The sequence below is a fragment of the Colias eurytheme genome, chromosome 16, assembly GCF_061535395.1.
Source record: "Colias eurytheme isolate Ceu_HAF_F1 chromosome 16, ilColEury1 Martin Lab GWU primary, whole genome shotgun sequence".
NCBI lineage: Eukaryota > Metazoa > Arthropoda > Insecta > Lepidoptera > Pieridae > Colias > Colias eurytheme.
This window is the reverse complement of record NC_142995.1, coordinates 5,340,338-5,353,752: the sequence shown is the minus strand read 5'-3', so window position 1 is coordinate 5,353,752 and position 13,415 is coordinate 5,340,338. Positions and strand designations below refer to the sequence as shown.

The 13,415-nt window shown below is 33.4% G+C and overlaps 1 protein-coding gene across 1 annotated transcript in view; it reads right to left on the bottom strand.

Annotated features, from left to right (window-relative positions):
* Nucleotides 1–13,415, bottom strand: part of LOC149901781 (thrombospondin type-1 domain-containing protein 4-like) — a 51,546-nt gene that overhangs the window by 1,444 nt on the left and 36,687 nt on the right. Inside the window, exons 8-16 of the mRNA XM_090110695.1 lie at nucleotides 10,317–10,497; nucleotides 8,914–9,074; nucleotides 8,206–8,481; nucleotides 7,502–7,726; nucleotides 7,029–7,265; nucleotides 5,963–6,113; nucleotides 4,620–4,792; nucleotides 1,126–1,279; nucleotides 443–505 (exon numbers count right to left, since the gene is read on the bottom strand). Of these exons, the coding sequence (XP_089966821.1) occupies nucleotides 443–505; nucleotides 1,126–1,279; nucleotides 4,620–4,792; nucleotides 5,963–6,113; nucleotides 7,029–7,265; nucleotides 7,502–7,726; nucleotides 8,206–8,481; nucleotides 8,914–9,074; nucleotides 10,317–10,497 (1,621 nt within the window). The remainder of the gene's footprint in view (nucleotides 1–442; nucleotides 506–1,125; nucleotides 1,280–4,619; nucleotides 4,793–5,962; nucleotides 6,114–7,028; nucleotides 7,266–7,501; nucleotides 7,727–8,205; nucleotides 8,482–8,913; nucleotides 9,075–10,316; nucleotides 10,498–13,415) is intronic.

Genomic DNA, 13,415 nt, shown 5'->3' with positions numbered 1-13,415 from the left:
ATCTTAATATACTATTATAAAGGCGAAAGTTTGTAAGGATGTATGGATGTATGGATGTATGGATGTATGGATGTATGGATGTTTGTTACTCTTTCACGTAAAAACTACTGAACCGATTACAATGAAATTTAGCACACATATAGAGGGTAACTTGGATTAACACATAGGATAGGTTTTATCCCGGAAATCCCACGGGAACGGGAACTATGCGGGTTTTCCTTTGAAAACGCGGGCGAAGCCGCGGGCGGAAATCTAGTTCTGAAATAAAAATATGGCTATCGAAATGCTTTGTGTAAAACAATCATATGCCAATCTGTTAATCATACTAGTCTTTATAGGAGCAAAACTTAAAAGTTTTATAATTTGTGTAATCTTATAATACCGAGTTGAAAGTAACTGTAGCAATTAATAGCAATAGAATAAATGTGAATAAATAATTTACCCTTTTCTTCGGGTATTGCTATCGTAGTCCTAGGGGTTGAAGTCGTCTCCACTTTTTGGGATTCTGCAACAGAAAATTGAACTAATCTATCACACGAAGACTTTTTGTCTAAAAATTGTAATTAAATTTTTCTTGCAAAATTTAAATAATATGATATGCTGAACGACAAAAAATAATTATGATGTTCAATTTGCAGCCACATTTATAATTAAATTCAACATGTTAACCACTATCCTTCTGCCTAAAACATGTAGAGACTATATCTTAGCTATCCTTCGTCATTGGAACATCAGTTATATTATTTTGTCACAGTCATCGCCAAACTAAACGGGTATGTAGCGTGCCGACGAGGAGGCGAGTCGCTCACTGCGCCTTCTATATTGTACCTTAATGCCTAGGGTACAGTTACTTGCATTTCGGGCGGGCACTACAGCTTGACCGCAGTGGCTGTACCGTTGTATAGGTATGTGCGTGGCGAGGCGGGGGAGAGTACCGACCGCTCCGTTTCTTTCACTCGTGCTCTTTCTTACCCGGTCCCCGCCTCAGCACACATACCTAGGGCGCGGTACAGCGGTTGCGGTCAAGCTATAACACACAAGTTATTGTGGAGCTGTACCCCGGTGTGAGGGTACAGTTGCTGATACACTGCACGCTGTACACTGTAACCACCACTACACACTCACCACTAGCCAGCACGTTGTCACACTTGTGCGCGCACGGGCGCGTGGCTTGCGGCCGCGCGCTGACACACAGCGAGTCGTTCACTGCGGCCTCGCTGCGGGCGCACACTACGGTGCGGTGCTGTACCCCCCTGTGTAGGGTACAGTTGCTGATACACTGCAAGAGAATAATAAATTGGAACTGAAAAAAACTTTTTAAGTCATATACTATAATAAGGGGAATTATAAAACGAGCGAACAAAAAAAAACTTTGCGACTGATGATGACATACTGTTTTAATAACTTGAGCGGTATGTATTTGACTAAGCGAAAAATTAACTAAACTGACGACGAATATTGATTTATAATAAAATCCAGAACGAGCTTACAAAAAGTGGATTGTGATAAATCCATTTCAGATATTAAAATTTTATCCGAGCGACTTCATTACTAAGTGAGCGACTGGAAATACAGAGAGGGCAACTTCAATATTAAGATAGATTCGATTTTTCTAAGTGAGGTTATACTTAGCGAACTACTAAAAAGTTCACTTTGAGCAAAGTTTTGTAAGCTGCTTTATTAATGATTATTGGTTACTGATATTCTATTTGAGGGCTTATGTTTTTTATTTTGATACGCTTTTTTAATAAAAACTACAGATTTTTAAATTCGCGCTAATTCGAATGGGGGCGGGGCGACGAATCGTTGCAGTCAGGTGAGTTGGGAGTTGGTTTTTTTTTTAGTTGACTGAAGCGTCTTACAGGTAAATTAGCTTGGAGAAATTTTTGCGTTTGTAGTAGTGTATGGTCAGCAAATAAAATAAAACAACATTTTATTTTTAGTTTTTATTTTATACAGGGTTACTTGTAAAACACCAGCAACCTCGCAGGACAAGATAGCTAACATCATAAGTAACAACATTTGTTCTACGACTTTTGGCATAACGCAATAAATTATTTTTAAATGATTTTTTAAACTTTTATTGTACTCTCCTTACATTTGTAAGTCTATGTTCTATTAATTATCGGATGGACGACGCGACGCCCCCTTCCCCCTCTCGTTCGCTTTTTGTTTACGTAATTTTTGGGAGGCGTAGAGTTTATAATATTCAGACGGAAAATTAAATGAATATTTATTTTTGTATGAAAATAAAATCTAACAAATTATCAAAAGTCGTAGAACAAATGTTGTTACTTATGATGTTAGCTATCTTGTCCTGCGAGGTTGCCGGTGTTTTACAAGTAACCCTGTATATATAAGGGATTTTAAATTAAACTATATGTGTTTCTCCTCTGAAAAAGATGAGACTTTATTTTAATATTTGCACATTTAACATACATATAACTTTTTTATTAACAATGTTACTAAAATGAAAAATTTACTAACCTGAAAAAGAAACAACATTTAAAGTTTAATTCTTTAGTTTGAGAAGTCAAAGGCTTGCCTCGACCATGTTTTAACACTGGAGCCATATTGAATTAACAATATAAAGTTACAACACTTACACACAAATTAAACACTAGTTATGGCCCTGCCTTCATACAAAACTGCTAAATACGCCGTTCGCACGGGAATAGAATGTGGATGCGATTTCCCTTAGTTAGCATCCAAGCTTACGTCTTTATAATTATTAAACTGTATAAATTCATTCTTTAACTCCGGTCTGCATCGTGCAGACATGGGTGTAAAAGTCTCATTTTAGCTATTAAATGTAGTTTTTAAGTACATCTGAGTTTTCATTTGGGGCCTCCGGCTGCGGGACATGTAATTCACTTCAACAAATATTATAACAATAATAACAAATAATAACAACAATCAACAAATACAAAATTTATCAATTAAACTACGTACATAATAATTATAATTTTTGAATGAAATGTGCTTTATGTTCTAACGGTACCAAACGACTGCACGTGGCACCTGCGGACAGCGTAAACTGGTTTATTCTGGTTTTGTGCGTGTTTCCACTTTCCACTATCAAGTGACGATTTATTTATTTGTTTTGTTTCGTAATTATTATGGTCAAATATTAATTATGAAACAAATTATTATGGACACGATATTTTATTGTTTCACGGTAGTCGCCTTGTCGTTTGCTAATTTACCTGTATTTTATTTTTTGTTCATTTGATTGAAATAAATGCATGCATATTACTTTATTTTTACGGAGTACATTGTTTTAATTGGCTCGTCTTTAGTACCTTTACGTTTCGCTAGAGCGTTGATTTTTTTTTAAGTTATAGTTCTAAGTTTGTTAATTAATTTTGGAAAGTTTCAACTTGCGGAAACCATTACTTTTCAAGATATAATTTTTTGAAATTCAGAAAATTTGGTTATTATTTACGACATTTTTGACAGCTGACGTTTCGTTCACTGTAACTAATGACTGATTCCTTTAATAAATGTGTTTTTACGGTTAATATAAAAGCGCAAATTAAACAATTATGTATTAAATCAAAAATATGATATAAATATGTATATTTTACTTTACAAATCTAATACGGTAAATATCAAATCTAAAAAATATATATGCAATAACGAAACGTGAGCCCATTTTGTGTGGCGAGTGCCAAAAGCGACTTTAGGGTGATTCCCACTCAACCAAAAAAAACTACGTAGGTTAAAAACTATAAAACTTTTATTCTTAATATTCAAATAGGTAGCGAGGAGCGAAGCGACGAGCGTGTTAGGTTAACCCTTGAACTGCCGCACGAGCCGAGCGAGCGAAGCGAGCGTGCCGCGGCAGCGGCCGGCGAGTGCCAGAAGCGACTTAAGGGCGATTCTCAAAATAATTTTGAAAAAGAAAAGCAGTTTATTTTGAAAAGTCACTACCCGCTATCGATTAGACACCTCAAAATAATGAAATTCGGGGATCACGAGTCGTAGTGTTAGGTTGCCTTATATTTCAATAATAAAATTTCTCAACTAATAGAATAGTGTTTCTTCAAATAGTTATTTCATATTATTTTTATTTTTTAAATGTGAGCTCATTATACTCTGCTCATTAGTGTATTTTTCAAAGTGGTTTTTGTATTCGAAACACTTCATTTAAGATAAAATGCCGCTCAATATAAAAAATACATTTGCCAAATATTGAAAAAAATGCAGGACGTAACGTTGACACTCAAACAAATATTAGGTCGCTCAAATATTATGAAGCTGCTTATTTTGTATTTTAAATAACTCAAATTAATGTTTGTAAGTTGCTGTTCTGTTGATTTCTCGTCACTCGCAGTCAGTCGCTCACTTAGTAATTCTATAACCCAAATTAATTAATTTTGACACTTAGAACTGTAATTTACAGTCACTCGTTTAATTGCTACCCCTATAATAATATAAACATTGATTCGGAAGGCTATACAGTACAGAAAGATATAGAGAAATCTTGAAATGTGTTAAAAATCTCTATCTAGTCTAATCAGTTTCTAGAGTCTTATCAGTTACAAAGTTGGTGGAAAAAATTAACAAAATTAGACTAATACAAAAATTCAAATTCAAATACAATATTAATTTGTTACCTGTCCCCAATCACTAGTATACCATGTGGGAGAACAGTCCCCACCACACGACCTTTCAGCCTCGGGTTTCGGTGGTTTACACGCGGAATCCCGTAAATGTCTTCCAGAACCGCCAATGCACAATACACCTCGTATTTGTTTGCCACCGCAAGAAGTACAAGGTGACCAATCACCTGTTGCGAATAACAAAGAATCTATATTTATATCTGTACCTATATCTGTATTTGTACAGGGTTAATAAAAATTAGCGCATCATCTCTTGCAACGTCAGTGTAATAAGCTCAATAAGAATTATAGTTTTGCATACACTGATTACGTAAAAAATACTCATAAAATTCCAAACGCTTTATTCTTTATCCATGTTTGTTTCAGTATTATAATGTAGATTTTTAAAACATAGTGAAGAAAATTCGACGATGTGTTTACAATTAAGATTTATTGATTGTTATTACAGGTAAATGATACACACGTTATGCATTAACCATTTTAATACGACACACAGAATAATAAGTGACTGTTTGGTATTCAGTGTTCGATAATCTATCTAACCTTGTCTCACATTATTTATTACACTTTAAAATTTGATCTTCACTGATATGTGAAGAAACCCTTCCCTTCTCTATGAAGGTTAGGGTCCAAATTAGAAACAAGTAATGATAAGTAGTGTAAAAAAAACTGTTACATAGTCAATGCTTAAAACAAGGGCTAATAAACAAAACAAAATTTTTATGCTATCAGCTTCTAAATATTAATAAACAGAGATTATTTCCAATTTAAAAACAAGCAAATAAGTTCCTTGCGTTGCAGTTTTTGTTTAATTATTTTTGTTCGTAGACCTGTTACTAATTACCTATAATTATCAGAAACGCTACAAAGAACTTAATATTCACATAAGTTCATTACACCCAGAGATAGTAAATCCATACTAATATTATAAATGCGAAAGTAACTCTGTCTGTCTGTCTGTTACTCAATCACGCCTAAACTACTGAACCAATTTGCATAAAATTTGGTATGGAGATATTTTGATACCCGAGAAAGGACATAGGCTACCTTTTATTGCGAAATATGTACCACGGGCGAAGCCGGGGCGGACCTCTAGTTTCTCTTTATATTTTAACATATTACAATTTCAAGAAATATTCAGAACTTTAATAATCTATATATATATATATAAAAGAAAGTCGTGTTAGTTACTCCACTTATAACTCAAGAACGGCTGAACCGATTTAGCTGAAAATTGGCAGGGAGGTAGTTTAGAGCCAGGAGAAGGACATAGGATACTAAATATGTACCACGAAGCCGGGGCGGACCACTAGTAATATAAAAACAGCATCACAAACCTGTAAACCACTGCCCTTCATGCGGCTCACACGACACTTTGGGAGAACATGTTCTAGAATGTTCTGGAACTTGTCTCGGAGTGCATCCAGAAGGATCGGCGCATCGCACCGCTCTAGTTTGTATCCCGCCACCTACACACCAGCCTGTGCACTGGGAAATGGAAACTCGAAGTTCAAACTCAAACTAAATGTATTACATACAAATAGTGCACTGGGAATATAGAAGAAACTCCAAACTCAAACTCAAACTCAAAACATGTATTGCATATTAATACATTTTGATACACATATTATCACCCTTGCGCAGGGTACTGCAATACCTATGTGACAACAAACTATGTATATTATGATTCATGTAGGATTTAACGTTTCTGAACGATGTCAGGAAATAAGGGACGTGAAAGGTGAATTTAATAAAGTAGAAAGATTATAAGAGGCTTACTCAATAATAAAGGATTTAGAATTATAATAAGAAATAATCAAAAGTGTACAGGAAGAATATGTAATAGAATAATACAAGAATATAGATACAAGAATATAAATAAGGACCTTTTAGGAATTGATTATTATGAATCCATTACCTTAAATAATTTGAATTCAAATTATTATGCATCAATTGCTTTTTGTGGTAACTGGTACTTTGCAATTATTGGTGATGTTATAAAGTCATTAGATCTTTATTACAATAACAAACAAGCAATAAAATTTGTTTGTTTATTATAATGCTGCAAATTGTAAAGTAATAGCAAAATGATGTCCCTAATGTAAATACGACTTCCATTAGCACCAATTGATTGCCGTAATTTTGCAGATGAAATTACCCACTAAATTATTTATCTACAATATTATTACGAATAAATGTAATGTTGTCTTAACATCATCATCATTCATTGAGCCATCCTCATTTTATACAAATAAAAAATACCAGATATCCATCAAATATAAATATTTCAATATGATATAAAATTAATGAAGGAATTCTTAAGGAAACCTGACTATCCAAAATGTAATAAAATATATAAAAAGAATTAGCATTGAACATAACTTTATTTTAAAAGATCCTTACCTCAGACCAGTCTGAGTAAAGCCAACCAGCAGTTGCAAAGCTATATTCCGGTCCTACATCTAAATCTGAGCTGTTAACAGTTATCGTATACACAGGAGCATCTCGAAAAGTGTCCACTTGGTCCTGTGGTTTCGTTCGTTTCGTTTGAATCTGTCTGATTCCACCAGAATTACAATCTGGTATGTTGCATATTTCTGTCGTTGGTGGTTTTGGTGCAGGACATTTTGCGTCGCTTATCTAAACAAAAAATGTTAGGTAACGTTAAATTTTTGAAGTTGCTGATAAAAGTAAGAGATTTCAAACTCTGATGAAAATGCGGTTAAATTCGTTACAAATGTTTAGGAATGAACTAGATTCTTAAACAAAACAAAAAGCGACTGCAAATTACCGCATCTATGGCACTTGCTCCCGGCGCTGGGGTCGAAAAACATCTCCAGAAGAACTTGAACCTATAGCTCACAACTAACACAAACCTTAGTGATCCCTTTCGAATGGTCCTGTACGCAGCCCACAATCCTGGTCCTCATAGCTGGTCCACATTCTGGACAAGACGACCAAGTAGTAGCCCTCCATCTTGGAGGACATTGCAAATTGCCGCATCTACGACGCTTGCTCGCGGGCACTGAGCCAGTGCAATGTGCGGGAGATACTTCTCTATCTCCGGAAGAACTGGCTTCTACGCAACGGTACTTTCCTACCTATATTTAAAGTCGGAAAATAGGATGGTATACATAGAATATTACAAAGTACATCATAAAAATGTATATCTAAAAAAATTTTGATTAATCTACATAAAATATGCATAATTTGGTAAAAAACGTGATTATTTGTTCAATGGTTTTAAAGATATACTTAAAAAAAAAAGACGTGTGGCACTCGGGGACTGCCGCGGTAAAGCTATTGCATGCTATGCCTTCAAGCCACACCTCCGAGCCCGTCGGAGTGGGGAGCGTGAGGTTTTTTCGTTACGGAATTTCTCGATTCGGTCCCCGGGCTCAAGGCCCGCAATAGAAGCTATGCAATAGCTTAAAATTTTTTTCAGGACCTTTTCGATAAATTTTGGCTGTATAAATAATAAAAAATGTTGCTTAAATAAGACAAAAAGTGTCAACAAAGATGTGAATCATCCTTATCTAGACACAATCTTATAATATCTAACAATATCGCAAATAATTACCTGGAAGCCGCCTCCACAACTTCTAGAACATTGCGTATACGACAAGATCTTCCAAAGGAACTTCCGATTACCCACAATATTTTCTCCAATACCATCATTATATGTTTCTTTAGGGAACCCAAGATGTCTAGATTTGTCAAGACCATGATGCCGTCTAATATGTTTTGGTGTAGTTTCTGGACTTGCTTTTGTTATTGACTCTATATCGATTTCACCAGGTATTGCGTCTGTAAAGTACTCGTATTTGATACTTGGGTTCGGCTGAGTATAGAGAATCTGCAAGAGATTATTCATTGAATATGGAAAAAGCAAATTCTCTAATATTCGTCATTTGTTTATAATAATTACCTAACATGTACATTAAATATAATTGAAGCATGGTTTGGTATGGGTTAAGGCTGTTTAGAGATTTAATAGCCTCAGAATGGCGGATTTAAAAAAATTGCCGGTAGAAATAATCAAAATATATCCCTTATAAAAGTACTTTTTCAATTTGAACTTTAACAAACTCCTATTTTTCCACAAAACCAACATTTCTATAAAATATGTAGCTTAGCATCGAGATCCCAGATTATTTTCAAGATCTTTCGCATAACATGGTGAAGGCACTTTCGATCTTAGGATATATTAACGTAAATTCCTCTTTAAACTCCTCAAACTATAAACTGCATATAAATGTCAATGATCTTAATCTAACTACGAACTTACCATAATATCCACAGGATATTGTAAAGGACCGAGTGCGAACACAGAGTCCAGTCCAGTATTTCGCGTATACACAAATCTGGCGCCAGCTGCTTCGTATGTCCCCGGTGCGCTCACAGCAAACTCCCCATTCATTATGTACGACCCATTTGTTATTTTCAACGCTATAACAATTATTATGTAATAATAGGATTATGATTTTTATTGTTGTTTTATGTTTGGTCTGGACTTGGCTCTTGATTTGTTTCAATTGGATTATCATATTTTTTTTACATAAAATATCGCAATTAATATAGATTAACATTAACAGACTTATTACTGTTACACTTAGTTGCAACTTGCATTTTTTTGGTATAAATATGCCTAGTATATGCGTTAATGTAACAGCAAATTCACAGTCATAACTATGTAGATAATGCAATATAGAGAGTGTAAGGTGTAACTTTTGTTTCCGCTAAAACACACCAAGGGACACTATTATACCATGCAACAATGTTTTAACGTACACTTATTTCGTAAAAGATAATTTATGAAAAGTTACGTAAAGCTAAATGGTATAATGGAACCATCAACAGAAACTAACAGCATCCTGCATCTCATTACTGCTTTTACTTTACAAACATATTATTTAACGAAACATCTTACATCTTTTTAGTTTAAACACATCACCATAAAACAAATAATATATTATGTTAGCAAAACAACTCCTACATTCGAATCGCATTAGTCGAATGTTTATTCAATAAAGTGCTGTTAATCGATTTATATAAATCGGAAATGCAAGATGAATCTATTCATAAACACAGTAAGTTGGTAGGCGATGCTATTGTGGTAAAAACAAGTGATTTACAGCCAATCAAATGGACAATACTGATAAGTGACAAACCTCATGTTCGCGGCCCATTTGCAATCATCAAAGGGCCATTGAGTAGTTAATAATGAATGAATGTCTGGTCCCGCAGCCGTCAGCAAGGATCCATCATTCATTGCAAAGATAAATGATTTAGACAGGACTAAGTGTTTCATTTCTTAACAGAATGCTAGATTTATCATTAGTTTCCAAGTACGCTTTACAGGCTTTAACGTTTAACTTTGTACAACTTTAGTAGAACAAGTTCTTTAATGGAAATCTAAATATATAAGTGTCTAACAGCTTTGCTCATTTATAATTATTAATATAACATTATATTATTGTGAAATTAAATAAGCACCTAAGAACACCTACAAGTACATACATTGAAATAAAGTGTTTATACAGCGTTTGTTATGTTGATTAAAGTAAAATGAACAGGTAAGTACATAGTTAAAGGATCTCTGCAAAAATCCAAAAACATCTGAGAACAGGCAATTAAAATCAAACGCGAGAACATTTCACAGCTTCAGTGCATACATATATGATTACTCACCTATATAATTATCGCTGGCTGAGATCTCGGACACGTTGAGTCTGCACGCGCCCTGCGGGACGGTCGTGATGTAGGAGTAGCCGAGGGGCAGCCGCGGCCGCGCGAACAGCCCGGACACCAGCCGCCGGCCGCAGCGGACTTCGCGCGTCCCCGCTATGGAGAGCACTTCGCGACCCACCGCCTGTGCAATTAATGTTACCCATATGTGTATTGATTTGTTGATAAAATAAATACATATGATGAGTAGATGAGATTACTTCGCGTCCCGCCTGTGCCATTAATGATGACGTAATTTAGTTGAACAATAAAATCGTACAATTTTCGTAAAACTCGACTTTTTCATATCAGTATTGTTTAATTTTAATCCAGTTATTGAAAAAAATGTTGGTATAATAAAATTACAGGACGTTCTGTCAAACTATTATAATATTATATGTGTAAGTTAATAAACACGTTTAACAAGTTTGGTAATAAAACATAACAGAGTTTATCAGAGGCTCTATATTTATTTTAAGAATTTTCATCGTCATTCTATTAAAAGCTAGAATTCTAGAATATAGTATAAATATTATTTTGAATTGCATCTTATATTCCATGTTTACAAATAACACAGATAAATTGTTGAAATATAAGATTAAACGTGTGCCATTACCATTATAGATGTGTAAAAGCAAGATTAGCAGAATAAAGGTACATAATATAGAACGAACATCTTACTGCTTACATATTCTATCTACGTTTAAAAGTGCCCTTAAATATATTAACAAGTAAGATAGTAAGTTGTATTCAAAAGGATTTGTTAATAAACGGAATGGCTTTATACAATTTTAATTGATTATTAATTTATCTTTGTACAAATTTAAAGACAAGCCTCATTTTATTTACAAATATGAATCAATTGTAGAGTCGAAAGTCTCTTGCAATTCAAATGTAGCCTTTTGAGATTTAAATTTACCCTTTGTACAAAGAATTTCTGTCCATAAAAATACTTTGAAAATAAACAAGACAGTCTGTAGATAAAAAAGCTGCTTAATGTAGCCAGGCTTTATTCCGATTAATGCAAATGTCATATCAAACATGTGACAAGTTTTAATCAATTTCACAAGTCAAGTCAATTATGAATAGGTATTTTAATTAAATTCTTGTTAATATTGCGTCGAGTAGGCGCCGAGCATGGTGTCACAACTCACAATACTATAGCTATGGTACAACAATGGTTGACATTGTTCAAAAGAATTCAATCTCATCTCCAATATACATTACGATAAATGACACTGATATTTGAAAATGACAAAGGCATGAGCAAGAAAAGTTTCTTTCAATTTGTAAGTGTCCAGACTCCAGAGAAGTAGCTACATATTATGACTGTCCATAATTTGGAGTAGGTTAGGACTACATTATATCTTCTAATCGTATAAGATATTTCATCGATTCAGATTAATATGGCTTTATTATATTATATTGAATATTCGTTAAAAATGCATCTACCCTGCTGTTTTTGCTGATTCTTAAATTAATCATAATAAATCCAATTAAAAGCTAAACTTGGTAAAGAGGCAAGCACTTGTATAAAACGGTGATTAAATATTTCAATTACTGATAGCGAAGAAAGCGTTGTTGCTCATTTATTTCTACTTAAAGGTGGGCTTGCTAAAGGTCTAATGAACAGAGAATAGCTACGGAAAGCGTATTAATTAAATTTAAGAGTATTTTTCCATTCCGTAATTATTTAGGGAACTAAATGAACAACGATTTGAAATATCATAATAGATGTCAATTAAGTTGATATAAAAGAAATTACTTTCTTAAAAACACCCCATTAATATGAATAAGTACCTATTCAAATTACAAATATTTCGAAAACTTAGCGCCGAATAATATTCATCAAAATTAACAAAGCAATATAATCTTATTAATTTTTAATATTATGCACACTTGTTTTATATAAATACGTACAGATAGCAAATGCAAATTGCACTTATCCATTGTAAATATCATACCAGCTTTTACAATTACCATATTATCGAATACAAAAATCTTCCACGGCTTAATCTTGTTATTACTTCTCAATACTCAAACCTTATTAGGTTTAAAACCTTATTAGGGTTGGATGATAAGATGCCTCTTCAAAATGCATTATGCAAATTGACACTTACGACTATTTGTTTGTAAATGTAGAAACTGTTTACTTTTAACTGGTTGAAGAGTAAATTAAATATGTGGGGATGAAGCAAACGAAGTAGCATAGAGGCTTACTGAATATATGCGATAGCCGATATGTGCCTAGTCTTCATATACTTGTAATATACATTTATTAATGGTGAGCTTTAAAAAGCTTTTTGTAAAGCTTTGTACTTAATTAAAAATGTAGATGTGAATTTTTTACAATTATTTAATAAACTAATAGTAGTATTTATAATTATATATTATACATAATATTAAATAAACTTACGTTATTTTATACTCTTTAAAATCAATAAATTTAAAAAATAATCAAATAAAATCGTTAACTTCACAATTCTCATAAATATAATACTAAAAGCTCGAATTACCAAAATATTTAAAGCATTACTCGATTTTGTTTATATTTTATGACTTAATTCGTATGTAAATTAGTTTCTACGATATCATTTATATTTAAGTGCTGATTGCCAGTTTCGGGCCTATCATTAAGCGTATAAGAATTTTAATGAATATGCGAATAATGATAATATATGTATAATGTCTATATCATAATTATACGCTCCATTTAAAATTTTGTTTCATTTTCAAATCCTTAAAACTTTTCTTATAGACGTATAACTTTCGTAAAATAAATGAAGATTTTCTTCTTTAGATTAATCACGTAGTTCCCTCAATTCATTAGCACAGACAATATGATATAAAAACGTTTATTTTAATCGTCCACTTAATGAATGTCGTAGGAAGTCTTTAAGCTAACAACCACTTAATATTCGGAAAGATTACAATGATCTTGGCGTTATCATCAATCAATTAGTACTGTGGATGTATAAATCAAACAAGGTGGTAATTGAAAGCGTCTGACTAATAGCCAATTAATTAGGATTAAATGTGTGGACCAACCCGCATAACTTAACC